The 11,517-nt window shown below is 38.4% G+C and overlaps 2 protein-coding genes across 8 annotated transcripts; one reads left to right on the forward strand and one right to left on the reverse strand.

Annotated features, from left to right (window-relative positions):
* Window positions 1-170: 170 nt before the first annotated feature.
* Window positions 171-1,734, reverse strand: LOC113781136. The gene has a single exon (XM_027327000.1). The coding sequence runs from the start codon at window positions 1,326-1,328 to the stop codon at window positions 414-416; it is 915 nt and encodes a 304-aa protein (XP_027182801.1). The 5' UTR covers window positions 1,329-1,734; the 3' UTR covers window positions 171-413.
* Window positions 1,735-7,363: 5,629 nt separating this feature from the next.
* LOC113779155 (metal-nicotianamine transporter YSL1) lies at window positions 7,364-11,451 on the forward strand. 7 transcript variants are annotated; one of them, XM_027324633.1, is made up of 8 exons: window positions 7,364-7,439; window positions 8,117-8,504; window positions 8,594-8,766; window positions 9,272-9,366; window positions 9,490-9,624; window positions 9,737-9,926; window positions 10,034-10,148; window positions 10,349-11,451. In XM_027324633.1, exons 2-8 carry the CDS (start codon window positions 8,135-8,137, stop codon window positions 11,278-11,280), a joined length of 2,010 nt encoding a protein of 669 aa, XP_027180434.1. In that variant the 5' UTR covers window positions 7,364-7,439; window positions 8,117-8,134; the 3' UTR covers window positions 11,281-11,451. The 7 variants fall into 7 exon arrangements, with proteins under 7 accessions (XP_027180434.1, XP_027180433.1, XP_027180436.1 ...); XM_027324632.1 differs by having other exon boundaries at window positions 7,423-7,443; XM_027324635.1 differs by lacking the exon at window positions 7,364-7,439 and adding an exon at window positions 7,585-7,712.
* Window positions 11,452-11,517: the final 66 nt, after the last annotated feature.

Below are 11,517 nucleotides of genomic sequence, written 5' to 3' on the forward strand. Positions count from 1 at the left end.
CACTCTAATTTCCGAAAGTAGAGGGAATGTTCAGGCGGCTGTTAATTACTCTTCGAATTGTCGCTAACCGAAGTATTAAAGGGTTAATGGGTTAATGGGCTGTTAATTACTAAGTGTTATTATTAATCATTTAAAACAACACAATAGGCCAACAATTGACATTTGTGCTTATTATTGGAACTCCTGTTAATCCAACTGCCATTCAAAATGACTTAATGTCCGAGGCCTGCCATTCCCAGAAGAGAGAGAAGAACAGGGTCGACCCACAGAGAACTGGACAAATGCAAATCCACGAAATAATCGTCTTTGCCGCGTTTCTGGATGCTATACACTCACCAAAAAGCGGGGAAAGTCAAAATAAAAATAAACAAATCGGAAAGTAACCAGGAAATTAGTAAATTCTACTACTACCACTAGTATTTGATTTTGTTGAAAAACGATAATCCGTTTTGCCTTGTGGTTCTAGCAAGGACCCGGGTGGAAGAAGTTTTAGAAAGCAAGTAGGCAACACCACCCAAGCACATGACCCAAATCCAAACACCTTCCACAGCGGCCCAATATCCGCCTCCTTCTGCTTCTGGTACTGTAACTGTATCCGTACTACAAGTACCGTCGTCCATCCGCCGGTCCCCGACACTCTCGTCCCTCCCGGCTTTCTCATCATCAGAACCGCAGGAGGAGCAGCAGCAGCAGCCGCCGCCATCAGATTCATCAACTTCCCTCTCCTCAGGAATCTCCTCCAACCATTCAAAACAGTGCCGCCTTCCCCTTCTCCTGGGGAGTACCATCGCCACCTTGTCGCTGATCATGGACCCCACCCCGCGTCCTTCCACCTCAACGCACACCTCAGCCTCCCGCAGAAAATGAGAATCCTCCTCCAACTCCAACTGGCACCTACAATCCAATTTCCACTTATTGACATCCGCTACTCCCCGCGGATCCTCATTATCGCGATCGCCGTCCTTCCTAAAAGTTCCCTTCAACAACTTGACATCATCACTAGCGTAGATCTCAAAGCGGGAGCCTTCGCTAACCCTCACTCTCTCCCTACTACCGTACTGATGATGATGATGATGGGCGGCGGCCGAAGAAGATACAAGTGGGTGCAGTGTAATAAAGCCAGGGGTATCGGGACGAAGGCTCGACCCCTCGATCTCCAAGGAAGCACCATTGATTCGAGGAAGGAAATGCAGGGTTAGAGAATCATACAAGAAGGCCGGTTTCTTGATCTGAAGCAAGTTGGTGGTGATGGAGAACGATAAATGTACGTGAAAAGCTTTGATCTTCAAGGGCTCTCGCTCTTCGATACCTTGAGACCCTCTGCACATTATTTCAAACAGCACTCGGTGGTTAGATGATGAGCAGTTTTAAATGATTTGATAGTTTGATAGGGGAAGGGATATAGTTGCATTTACTACAATCATTTCTAGCATAAGATATAGATGCAGGGAACAAGAAGAAACAAATAAGTTAGGGGCAGGACGATGGTTGATGGGTTTTGCAATTTGCACGAGTGATTGCGCGAGCGAGCCAGGCGGAGCACACGGTTTTCAGGGTCTTTCAGCGGGTGGGCTGCCACTGGCCAACAGTATTTCGAATTGCCGCGTGCGGTAGGAGTCTTTCGAATGATGTGCCGCCACCCATTCCCGATTTCTGCTTTGGTTTTTAGCGAGGAAACCCTACGCCCCGACCCTTTTTTGTTATCTAATCTAGGAAAAATCACGAAAACTTCCCTTAAGGTTTGCAGTGTTTTGCATTTCACCCCTTAACGTTAATTTTTTTTTTTTGCACTCTTAACATTTATTTTTTTGACACTTTATTCCCTTTATTGGCAGTCAAGGCATTCAAACAGTAACTGTGACGATGATTGACCGGTAAAGGACAATGGTATTTTTGACAAAATATTAAATAGACACAACTGTCTACTAATTCGAGTCGGGCAATTTTTTTTTTTTTCCAAAAATAACTTTTTTGAAGGGAAAAAGCCTGCTCTTGCTAGTATATTTTGCAAAGAAACACGAGAAGATCATATGCTTGACGATTCAGACAAAAAAAAACCAACTTTTTGTTATCCAAATTATTTTCTCTAAAAGTTAAAAAGTCATTAATTTATCATACAAATCATACCTTATAATTTGAACATCTAATAAATCTCCTTCCGACATTTTTCTGTGTCCATAATCTTTTTAAGAGTGCTATTTTACCATATCCACAAGTTTCTTGATGGGTTCTTTTAGATGTTGTGATAGACAACAATTAGAAGAAGAGCAATGAAATGAATTTGAAGATGTTTGGTACATTTTTTCCCCTTTTTTCAGCTAAAAATATAGGATTTGGAAGTTTAAAGGCTCTTATGGATAATGAATGATAACAAAATATTTCTGGGTTTGAAGGACGGGGACATTTTTGTTAGAAATTTTAATGTCTTAAATGGGGTATTTTCGTCTGTTTCAATGGATCATTTGTTAAGATGGACTAACGGAGGGGATTAAGTGCCAAAAAGATATCGTTAGAGTGGTAAAATACAAAACACCACAAACCTTAGGGGAACTTTTTGCGATTTCCCCTTTGATCTATTATGATAGTATTAATTTTGTGAATGTTACTTAGTAATTTTTTTGTTACGATATATGTGAGGGAGGTAGAACATTTTTACTATGCATGTAGAGTTTTTTTTTTTTTTTTCGGAATGTAATTAATGACCAGTCCAAACAAATAGGTCAAAACGAGGTCTGATGAAGAAATTGAAACATTGCTACACAGTGCAGCGCATACAGAGTGGCAAAACTAATAACCCAAAAAAAAAAAAAAAAAAAAAAAAAAACTATGACCATGCACCAACGATCAGAAGACACGAACAATCTGATGGAATTTTGTGAATATTGTAAATCAATAGAAAGCGGTCTGGATATGTATATCAGCAATTCATCGGCATTCAGGAAACGAGTTGGATCCTTGCTTGAATGTTGGATTTTCATTACTCTCTGAGTTAAGTCTGGATTAATGGTTGCGATCAATATAGCAGACCAAGAGAACCTGCTTACGCCGTAGATCTACATTGGGCCTCTACCTCCAATACCAAACCACATGCCCAGCATCAATCCATCCCTACGTCCTGCCCTACGCCCACCAAAACAAAAACCCCCACTCCCAGCAGTGGGGACCACCTTGAGCCTGTTACCTACAAGTAGAAAATAGGATTAACGTTGAGATGTACCAACTTTTACAGTTTTTTTTTTCTAGATTCATTTAGTACTAGAATAAGTTAGTTAATTGCTGACTAAATGCTGTTAAAGGAAGTCATGTTGAGTTGCTAACAAATATTTTTGTTAAGATTTAGATTATGTTATTTTGTTACCAAGTAGTTTTATTAAATTTTTTATGGAGAACGGTTAGTTAAAAATCATGTTAGTTTGTTTCACATAAATGCTATAAATAGTGAGTTGATGAATGAAAAACATAAGATTATTTTCAACTTTCAATAACAAGTCTTTTGTTAGCCATTTTTTTGCATCACTAACTAAGGTATTGGTTTTTAATGTATGCTCTTGAAAAACCAACAAATAATTACATTCTCGTGAGTTTAGTTAAATTACGCTTCATACTCTAAGGTTAGGCAATTCCAAAAATTAAATAAAAAAAAAACTCTAAGGTTATGCCAAATTACTAAACTCATGACATCTTTGGACAGCAAAATGCTTCATCCTACGACTCAAAGGTTTCTACTTTCTTTCGCTTCATGCTGTTTGTTATCTTCAGTGAGATAATTTTCACATGAGAGGTAAGGACAAAAATTCTCTAGTGGACTGCTATATATGTAACCAGAGATATTTATACAATACAACTGCATTTCAACCAGAGGTATATAATGCATTGACACCCCACTCACTAGTGATCACGACTCACGAATGGACTAATGATGCATCGTGAGAACCTAATGTATGATTACGAGGTTAAGGATTGATATACCCAATAATTAATTTATGCAGCTCTGCTTAACGCTCGAAAAACAAAAATATATGAGCATCTAACAACACTGTGCTGCTATCCAGTCAAGACGGGTGGGCAAATGCAACTCTCCCAGTTTGGGTTTTTTTTGGAGCAACTCGAAAATTTTTGGTTGTTCAGGATAGTTGATTTTCGACAATACCCCTCCAAAAAAGTGAATTCATTTGCGGAACAATCATGGTGGGACTGCTAGGGATTTTCATGTAGTTAGGGTTGAGAGCAGCATTTTATTATTTCCAGGATTCTCGACTGTTTACGTTACTGTCCAACTGCAACATGGTCACAGGCTACGAACAAATTACGGAGTCGGAGTTGCCTTTCTACATTGTCAAGGCGATAAGGGTTGGACTTCCCTTCTCAATATGGAGGATGCCTGTTTTGACTCTTCCGTCGTTGTTTTCAGCGCATCAGCAGTTACAGTACTGATCAGGAGTGCACCCTACTCTACTCAGATGGCGATTGAGGTAACTGATCAGTTCATGAGGGAGAGCCTGCATTAATTTCAATCCCGTTGCGTGTTGGGCTTTTTTGTTTGCATCACAGAGCTGCGACATCTCCTCTGGTAAAATTTCTATTTTCGTTTTCTTGTATTCTTATATGTTTCTTTCTCGGATTACAGGGCTGCTGCAACTTGCCACAAATAGGAAACTATTTATCTCCTTGATTGAGCTTTTATACCTTTTTTTTTTCAAAAATATTACTGTATTATTCTTTTGGATGACTTTTCTGCTTCGTATAACCTATGGTTTATGTAACAATGAATCATTTCTGCCCTCTCTTTCCCTTTTCCTGTTGGCTGCTTTTTTGGTCCACGCCCACTGAAATTAGCTCAAAGAAAATGGAAAAGATACACATGGAACTTGATCTTTTATGTAAGGTGAGATTGTGAAGATCAAACATGCCCACTTGCTGCCTACTAAATTGAGGCACCAGAAAAAAAAAAAAAAGGTCATTGAGATCAGTCAAACGTCCATATTCGTGGTTACTAAGCATAAAATTAAAGGTAGCCAAACTTCTATCTGCGCTTTATTTATTACTAAATCTAAAAAAGAGTCCATAAGTATGTTTCTAGACTCAGGAGCCAGATCAGGCAAACAAATTGCACAATTAAATCCAGAGCCTACAATCCCTTGTCATAATTATACATACAGGGTATGAGATATATTGCCACCCCCACTCATAAACTCACGAATGGAAGACCTACCATTTGGTTCCATTCAATGCCAACGCAATGGACTGATAAGGCATCACTCCAAGTCATAATATTAGCTTCTTTTTTTTTTTTTGGTCAAAAAGTCATAATAATAGCTCATGGAGTATTTATTTGTGTGTTGTCTTGGTGCATGGGCTCTACTTCAATTTTTATTGTGGAAATTATATAGTACTTTGTACTAATTTATGTGTATAACCTCGCCTCTTGTCAACCGTAGGATGGGTATCTAGGACTGCGGGCAACTAGCTTACGTTGGCGTGCTCTCGCCTAATCCTTCCATCTGTATTATAACTCCTAATATTCCATTCAATCATATCGGTCGTGAGAAAGAAGTTTGGTCAATAATATGATGGTTAAAAGGTGGAAACATAAACTCCTTTCCTATATCTATATGGTGAAGGCTGCTACACGATATTATTGTTTTGCAAAAGTAGCAGCCAAAGAAATAGTAGTGTATTTACTGCTCAATACCTACGAGCGTCAAAATGGACGATTCGATTCGAACTGATCATAATTGGATAATGGATATAATTAGGTATATCAATTATTCATTTAAAATTCTACTTATATTTTTTCTGTTTTTCCGCATGTTATTTAACAAAAAAATAGCGGTGTTTTTATTATTGTTATTAGATTGAAAAGAGATTCAAATGTATTTACTTAACACTCACTAAAAGTTGAGTTTAAATATATAATTATTTTAAATTGGATATAAATGTAAAAGACGAGTCAACTAATTATCCACCAATTATTGATAGATGAATTTGAACGGGTCAATTTAATTGAATTGTAATTGACATATCTACCCAACCCCCCCCCCTCTTTGTGGCCCATGCTATCGTAGATTCACTATACAAAAAATTGTGTTATATATTTATATGCATTTGCTGTTTGAAAAGGTTCATGAACATTCATATCATGCGATGCATAAATGTTTAAAGGTACGTGTTAGGCAGAGGCTAGATATAATTAATCCCTTATGCATATAATAATAAAATGTTAGGAATCAAATTGTATAATGAGAAACATATTAGCTTAGGTGGCAAAATCGGGACTTCTCATCGTGCCTAATTTCCGCCGGGGAAGATGCTCCTCCAAACTACAAAGTCATTATTGCTTGATTTTTAAGAAACAAAATATACCTACCGGCCTACTCGTACAGTCAAATGAACAAAACCAGAAAGTAAGCGATATATGAAGTGATGTTGGGCAGCCTCTCCCGGCCACGCAATGGGATTAATTGGGTCATACAGTAACCAGTCCACGGACTCAGATACTCACTGCGTGAAAAAAAAAGAAGAGCGATATATAAAGTAAGCTCTGCCCGTTCCTAAAGAAAATGAAACACACAATTGATAACGAGAATTAATCAATGAGTCTAAAAAGTGATTCTCCCCCACCCAACCAAAAAAAAAAAAAAAAAAATCAATGAGTTTGAGGACGATTATACCCACTATTTTGTTTATAACAAAGGTAAGGCTGAGGACAAATGATTAATTTAAGCAACTCTATTTGAAGCTCAAAGGACAAAAATATAAGAGAATGTAACAATTTAAGTTTGAGTTTCTCGTTAATCGAATTCCTCTGAAAATTGTTTATTTGGACGTGGACTTGGAAAACCAGAAGATCTTCGACCAATCGAAGGTTTTCTTTCCTAGCATACAAACTCTGCATTTAATGGCAAGAAAAAAAATGAGTATTATTGATGATCAAGTCAAGTCTTCTCAAAAAATAAAAAATAAAAATTAATGATCATCAAGTTGTGCACAACGTTCCAACCAAAGGAATCTCTTCGACCCTTGTGACCAATCAGATTGCGCTTATTGTAATTTTCATTCTTCATCAATCATCGTCCAAAGGTTTGAAAAACTGACACTCCTATTAAACTTGCCACAGGTCAACATATGAACCACATACTTGTACATATTATGGAGTCAGAATCTTCTCTCTACTGATTCCGCCATTGTCACGACTACCTCGACCTCAAGTTGCATGTGGATAAACGAGAGTCAGTAGTGATAAGATCTACTTCAAGAAAAGTCCAACACCATTTTCTTTCATCCTTTTTCTTTTCTTTTCTTAAAAAAAAAAAATGATATTATCAGTACTAGTATGAAGGTATCCTTTCCAGGACGATAGAGGAGGCATATGGCCAAAATGACAAGTTAATCAGTACTCTTCTATTCTGTAGAGTCCCACCGGGTCGTAGAGTTCACATGTATGTATGTATTTTGATACTAGGAAAATGTATAGATAGTAGTACTACTTCATTGACACAAACCGTTGTATTGTATTGTATTGTATTGCCAACCTACCCATAAGAGGATTCACAGAAGAAAAAAAAGTATAATTAAATTTGGGATGCTACTTATTTGAATCATTGACCTAGTCTTGTCCCTAGAGTTTGAATCTTTTCATGATTATTTTAGTGTTCTAGATTTCCTCAGCCTTCAAAATCAAGTATCACCGATCAGCCCAAGAAAAGCGAAGGGTAAAAACCTGGGAGCTCTCTGATTTTTAAAACCATTTATACTATGGAAGACAAGTTTAGGACTGGACTGTAGTAGTGGGCACAACCCATATGGAAGCTTTGGGATTGGCCACAGCTCTGCATAAATTCTTGTTCAAGCATTAAAGTATACACTTTTATTAAACTATCAACTAACAACCATCTGGCTGTACTTTCTTTATGGATTCTTTTATTTTTTTGCGCAATAATACGACCTTTATTGCTTCCTTCATTCAAGCAAACCAATAAGAAAGTCCAGACAGGACGGACTTCGGATGCATGATAAATTGCTCATATTCTGTCGTGAGTGCACCCTATATTTATCATTCTCATCCAGTCTTTGAGGGCACTGCACTGAGGTTTTTCTGGAAATCAAAATGATGCAGATTACTCCTGTAGAAGCAATGGATGTTGAAAAAAGGACAATCCATAATCAGAAGGAAGAAATAATTGAGAGAGAGGACTTGGATGAGCCGCAGAAAGAGGCCGAGGTTCAGAGGAGACTTCAACCATGGAAGAAGCAGATCACTGTCCGAGGTGTCATTGCCAGCATAATCATAGGGACCATCTACACCATCATAATTATGAAGCTGAGCCTTACCACGGGGATCAGCCCCAACCTTAATGTCTCAGCTGCTCTTCTTGCGTTCATTATTGTCCGTACATGGACAAAGCTGGTTCGAAAGATTGGACTAGTTTCAGTTCCCTTCACGCAGCAGGAGAACACTCTGATACAAACTTGTGCAGTTGCATGTTACAGCATTGCAGTGGGAGGTTAGTTTGTCTGCTACAAGTTTAGTTTGTCGACTCTCTTAGCACTGTCTGATTCTCTAAGCTCTTTTGCTTTGTTTTCGAACTTTCAGGCGGTTTTGGTTCTTATCTGTTAGCTCTAAATAAGAAGACATATGAGCAGGCAGGAGTAAGCACTGCGGGAAATCCTCCGGGCAGCTACAAGGAACCTGGGATTGGTTGGATGACCGGTTACCTCTGTGCAATTAGTTTCATTGGTCTTTTTGTGTTGATTCCACTCCGAAAGGTACATGTTCACGAATGTATATGACATTTGTCTTTATTGTTGGTTTTGTTCATTTTCCTGTATCTTTTGTTCATCAGATATGCTGCAATTTGTCAAGTTTAACATCTTTTTTGCTCAAGTTTCGTTCTATTTTTTGAGGGAGAAATTTACAAAGTTGCATTCATATCTGTGATTTGGATCCTGCTCCTTAATTAGCTGCACTATAATAAATGGATACTTCCGAAGATTCCAGACTTTCTGCAAAACATTGATATACTGGTATACTTGTATATGTGTATCCGATATAGCAGCATGACCAAATGATGGGAGGCTATTCATCGTGTCAACCAATTCCACTCTTTAAGTCTTAACATAATTTGCTACTGTCCTGCTGTTGGACCACAATATTCACTTCGTTCAACAGTTTCTAGGAAAGATACAGTCTTACAGCATTTTCTTTATCATTTAACTGCGAGTTTCAAGTACTCTCTTTTACAATTTACAAGGAGTTCCTACTGGTCTGCAGATCTTGATAATAGACTACAAATTGACCTTTCCAAGCGGCATGGCAACTGGTGTTCTGATCAATGGATTTCATTCAATGGCTGACAAGATGACGAAGTACAGCTTCTTTGTTTAATATAAAAAGAAATATGCCTTTTCTTTTCTTTTTTAACTGTTTTTTTTTTTTTATTTTGAGCAACTAATATTGGTAATGAAGACGCAAGATTTTTTATTTGCCAGAAAGCAAGTACGGGGTTTCACGAAGATGTTCTCTTTGAGTTTCCTATGGGGATTTTTTCAGTGGTTTTATTCTGGTCAAGGACAATGCGGATTCTCACAGTTTCCTACATTTGGATTGCAAGCTCAGAGGCAAACGTATGTCTCTATCATGCACCACTTTTAGTTAATTATTTTCTTTTCTGACTATCATTTAAGTTGTTTTACTTTCTAACACTTGTACCATCATGATCTTTTTTTTTGTTTTAAGGTTCTACTTTGATTTTAGCTTGACTTATGTGGGAACTGGAATGATATGTCCTCACATCGTGAACTTGTCTATGCTTCTTGGCTCGGTGCTCTCATGGGGCATAATGTGGCCACTCATCAGAAAGCAAAAGGGAGATTGGTTTCCTGCAGCACTACCAGAAGACAGTATGAAAAGTCTTAGTGGTTATAAGGTCTCTCCCATCTTTCTTCCCCACACCAACACACATTTATATGTTCATATGGGAAATTCGACATAATGCTGGATCATTGACTCAATTTAATTGTGATCTCTTAACAGGTCTTCGTCCCCATTGCTCTCCTTTTGGGTGATGGACTATACAACTTCATCAAGATAACTGGTATGACCCTTTCGAGCATGTACGTCAAGTTTAAAGAGAGAAAAATCAGATCAGGTGAAGTTATGTACAAATCTGTTCTGCTATATGTACCTGGAAGCATTTTGTTCCTAAACTTTATTCGAACCAGGCCTGTTTTTAGGTTAAGTGTTTAAAGAGATTTCAAGCATATTATCAAACATTATACTCCAGCAACGTAAATCTAAACAATATCGTGCAAGAAAAGCAGATGAAAACTTTATATTTTCTTTTGGCAGGGGAAAGTAAAAATAACAACGCCATTGATGATCTGAAACAAGATGAGTTCTTCATCAGAGAAAGCATTCCAACGTGGATAGCACCATGCGGGTACATCACACTGGCAATCGTTTCAGCAATTGCCATTCCCTCGATCTTTCCTGCTCTTAAGTGGTACTATGTTGTCGTAGCATACATTTTTGCTCCGTCTTTAGCTTTCTGCAATGCTTATGGAGCTGGTTTGACGGATATAAACATGGCCTACAATTATGGTAAAGTAGGGCTTTTTCTGATTGCTGCATTGGTTGGAAAAGAACACGGTGTTGTGGCAGGATTAGCTGGGGCAGGTCTCATCAAGTCGGTCATCTCTGTTTCTTGTATTCTGATGCAAGATTTTAAAACAGGACATCTAACATTTACGTCCCCCAGAGCAATGTTTTTGAGCCAGGCAGTTGGCACAGCTATAGGCTGTGTGGTTGCACCCCTCTGCTTCTACTTGTTCTATAAAGCATTTGATGTTGGAAACCCAAACGGCGAGTATAAGGCCCCCTTTGCCATTATTTACAGAAACATGGCCGTTCTTGGAGTTGAAGGCTTTTCAGCATTGCCAAAACATTGCCTGCATCTCTGTTACGGCTTCTTTGCCTTGGCAGTTGGCATCAATGTAGTGAAAGATCTTTCTCCGGCGAGGATCGGAAAATGGATGCCAGTGCCAATGGCTATGGCACTGCCCTTCTTAGTTGGGGCTTACGTCGCAATTGATATGTGCATTGGAAGTCTGGTTGTGTTCGTGTGGCACAAACTTAACTCCGCGAAGGCGGAGCTGATCGTTCCAGCGGTTGCTTCAGGAATGATATGTGGTGAAGGCCTGTGGATACTGCCTGCATCAGTTCTTGCCTTGGCCAAAGTCAAACCACCCATTTGCATGAAATTCTTGGTTTCTAAGAGTTAGACAGAATAAATTGCATTTTTTTTTCCTTCAAAAAAATGTCCAACAGATAAAGGATCTAACTCCTGAATTGAACCCATCACGGAAAATTAATCTCTCATTGTTTCCATTTAGACATGGTGGTTTCTCCTTGAATATATCAGATATAACAATCGAAGTTTTACTTTAGTATCACTACCAAGAACCTACATTAGATACCAGTCTTAACGTCTGTTGCATCTGTTTATGCGTCTTCAGTGC

Source organism: Coffea eugenioides, chromosome 8 (assembly GCF_003713205.1).
Source record: "Coffea eugenioides isolate CCC68of chromosome 8, Ceug_1.0, whole genome shotgun sequence".
Lineage (NCBI taxonomy): Eukaryota > Viridiplantae > Streptophyta > Magnoliopsida > Gentianales > Rubiaceae > Coffea > Coffea eugenioides.

Coding starts and splice junctions, on each gene's coding strand:
- LOC113781136 (XM_027327000.1), bottom strand. CDS start 1,328: ATGTGCAGAGGGTCTCAAGGTATCGAAGAGCGAGAGCCCTTGAAGATC.
- LOC113779155 (XM_027324631.1), top strand. CDS start 8,010: ATGATAAATTGCTCATATTCTGTC. Junction 9,927..10,033: donor AAAGTCTTAGTGGTTATAAG/GTCTCTCCCATC, acceptor ATCTCTTAACAG/GTCTTCGTCCCCATTGCTCT. Junction 10,149..10,348: donor AGAGAGAAAAATCAGATCAG/GTGAAGTTATGT, acceptor TTCTTTTGGCAG/GGGAAAGTAAAAATAACAAC.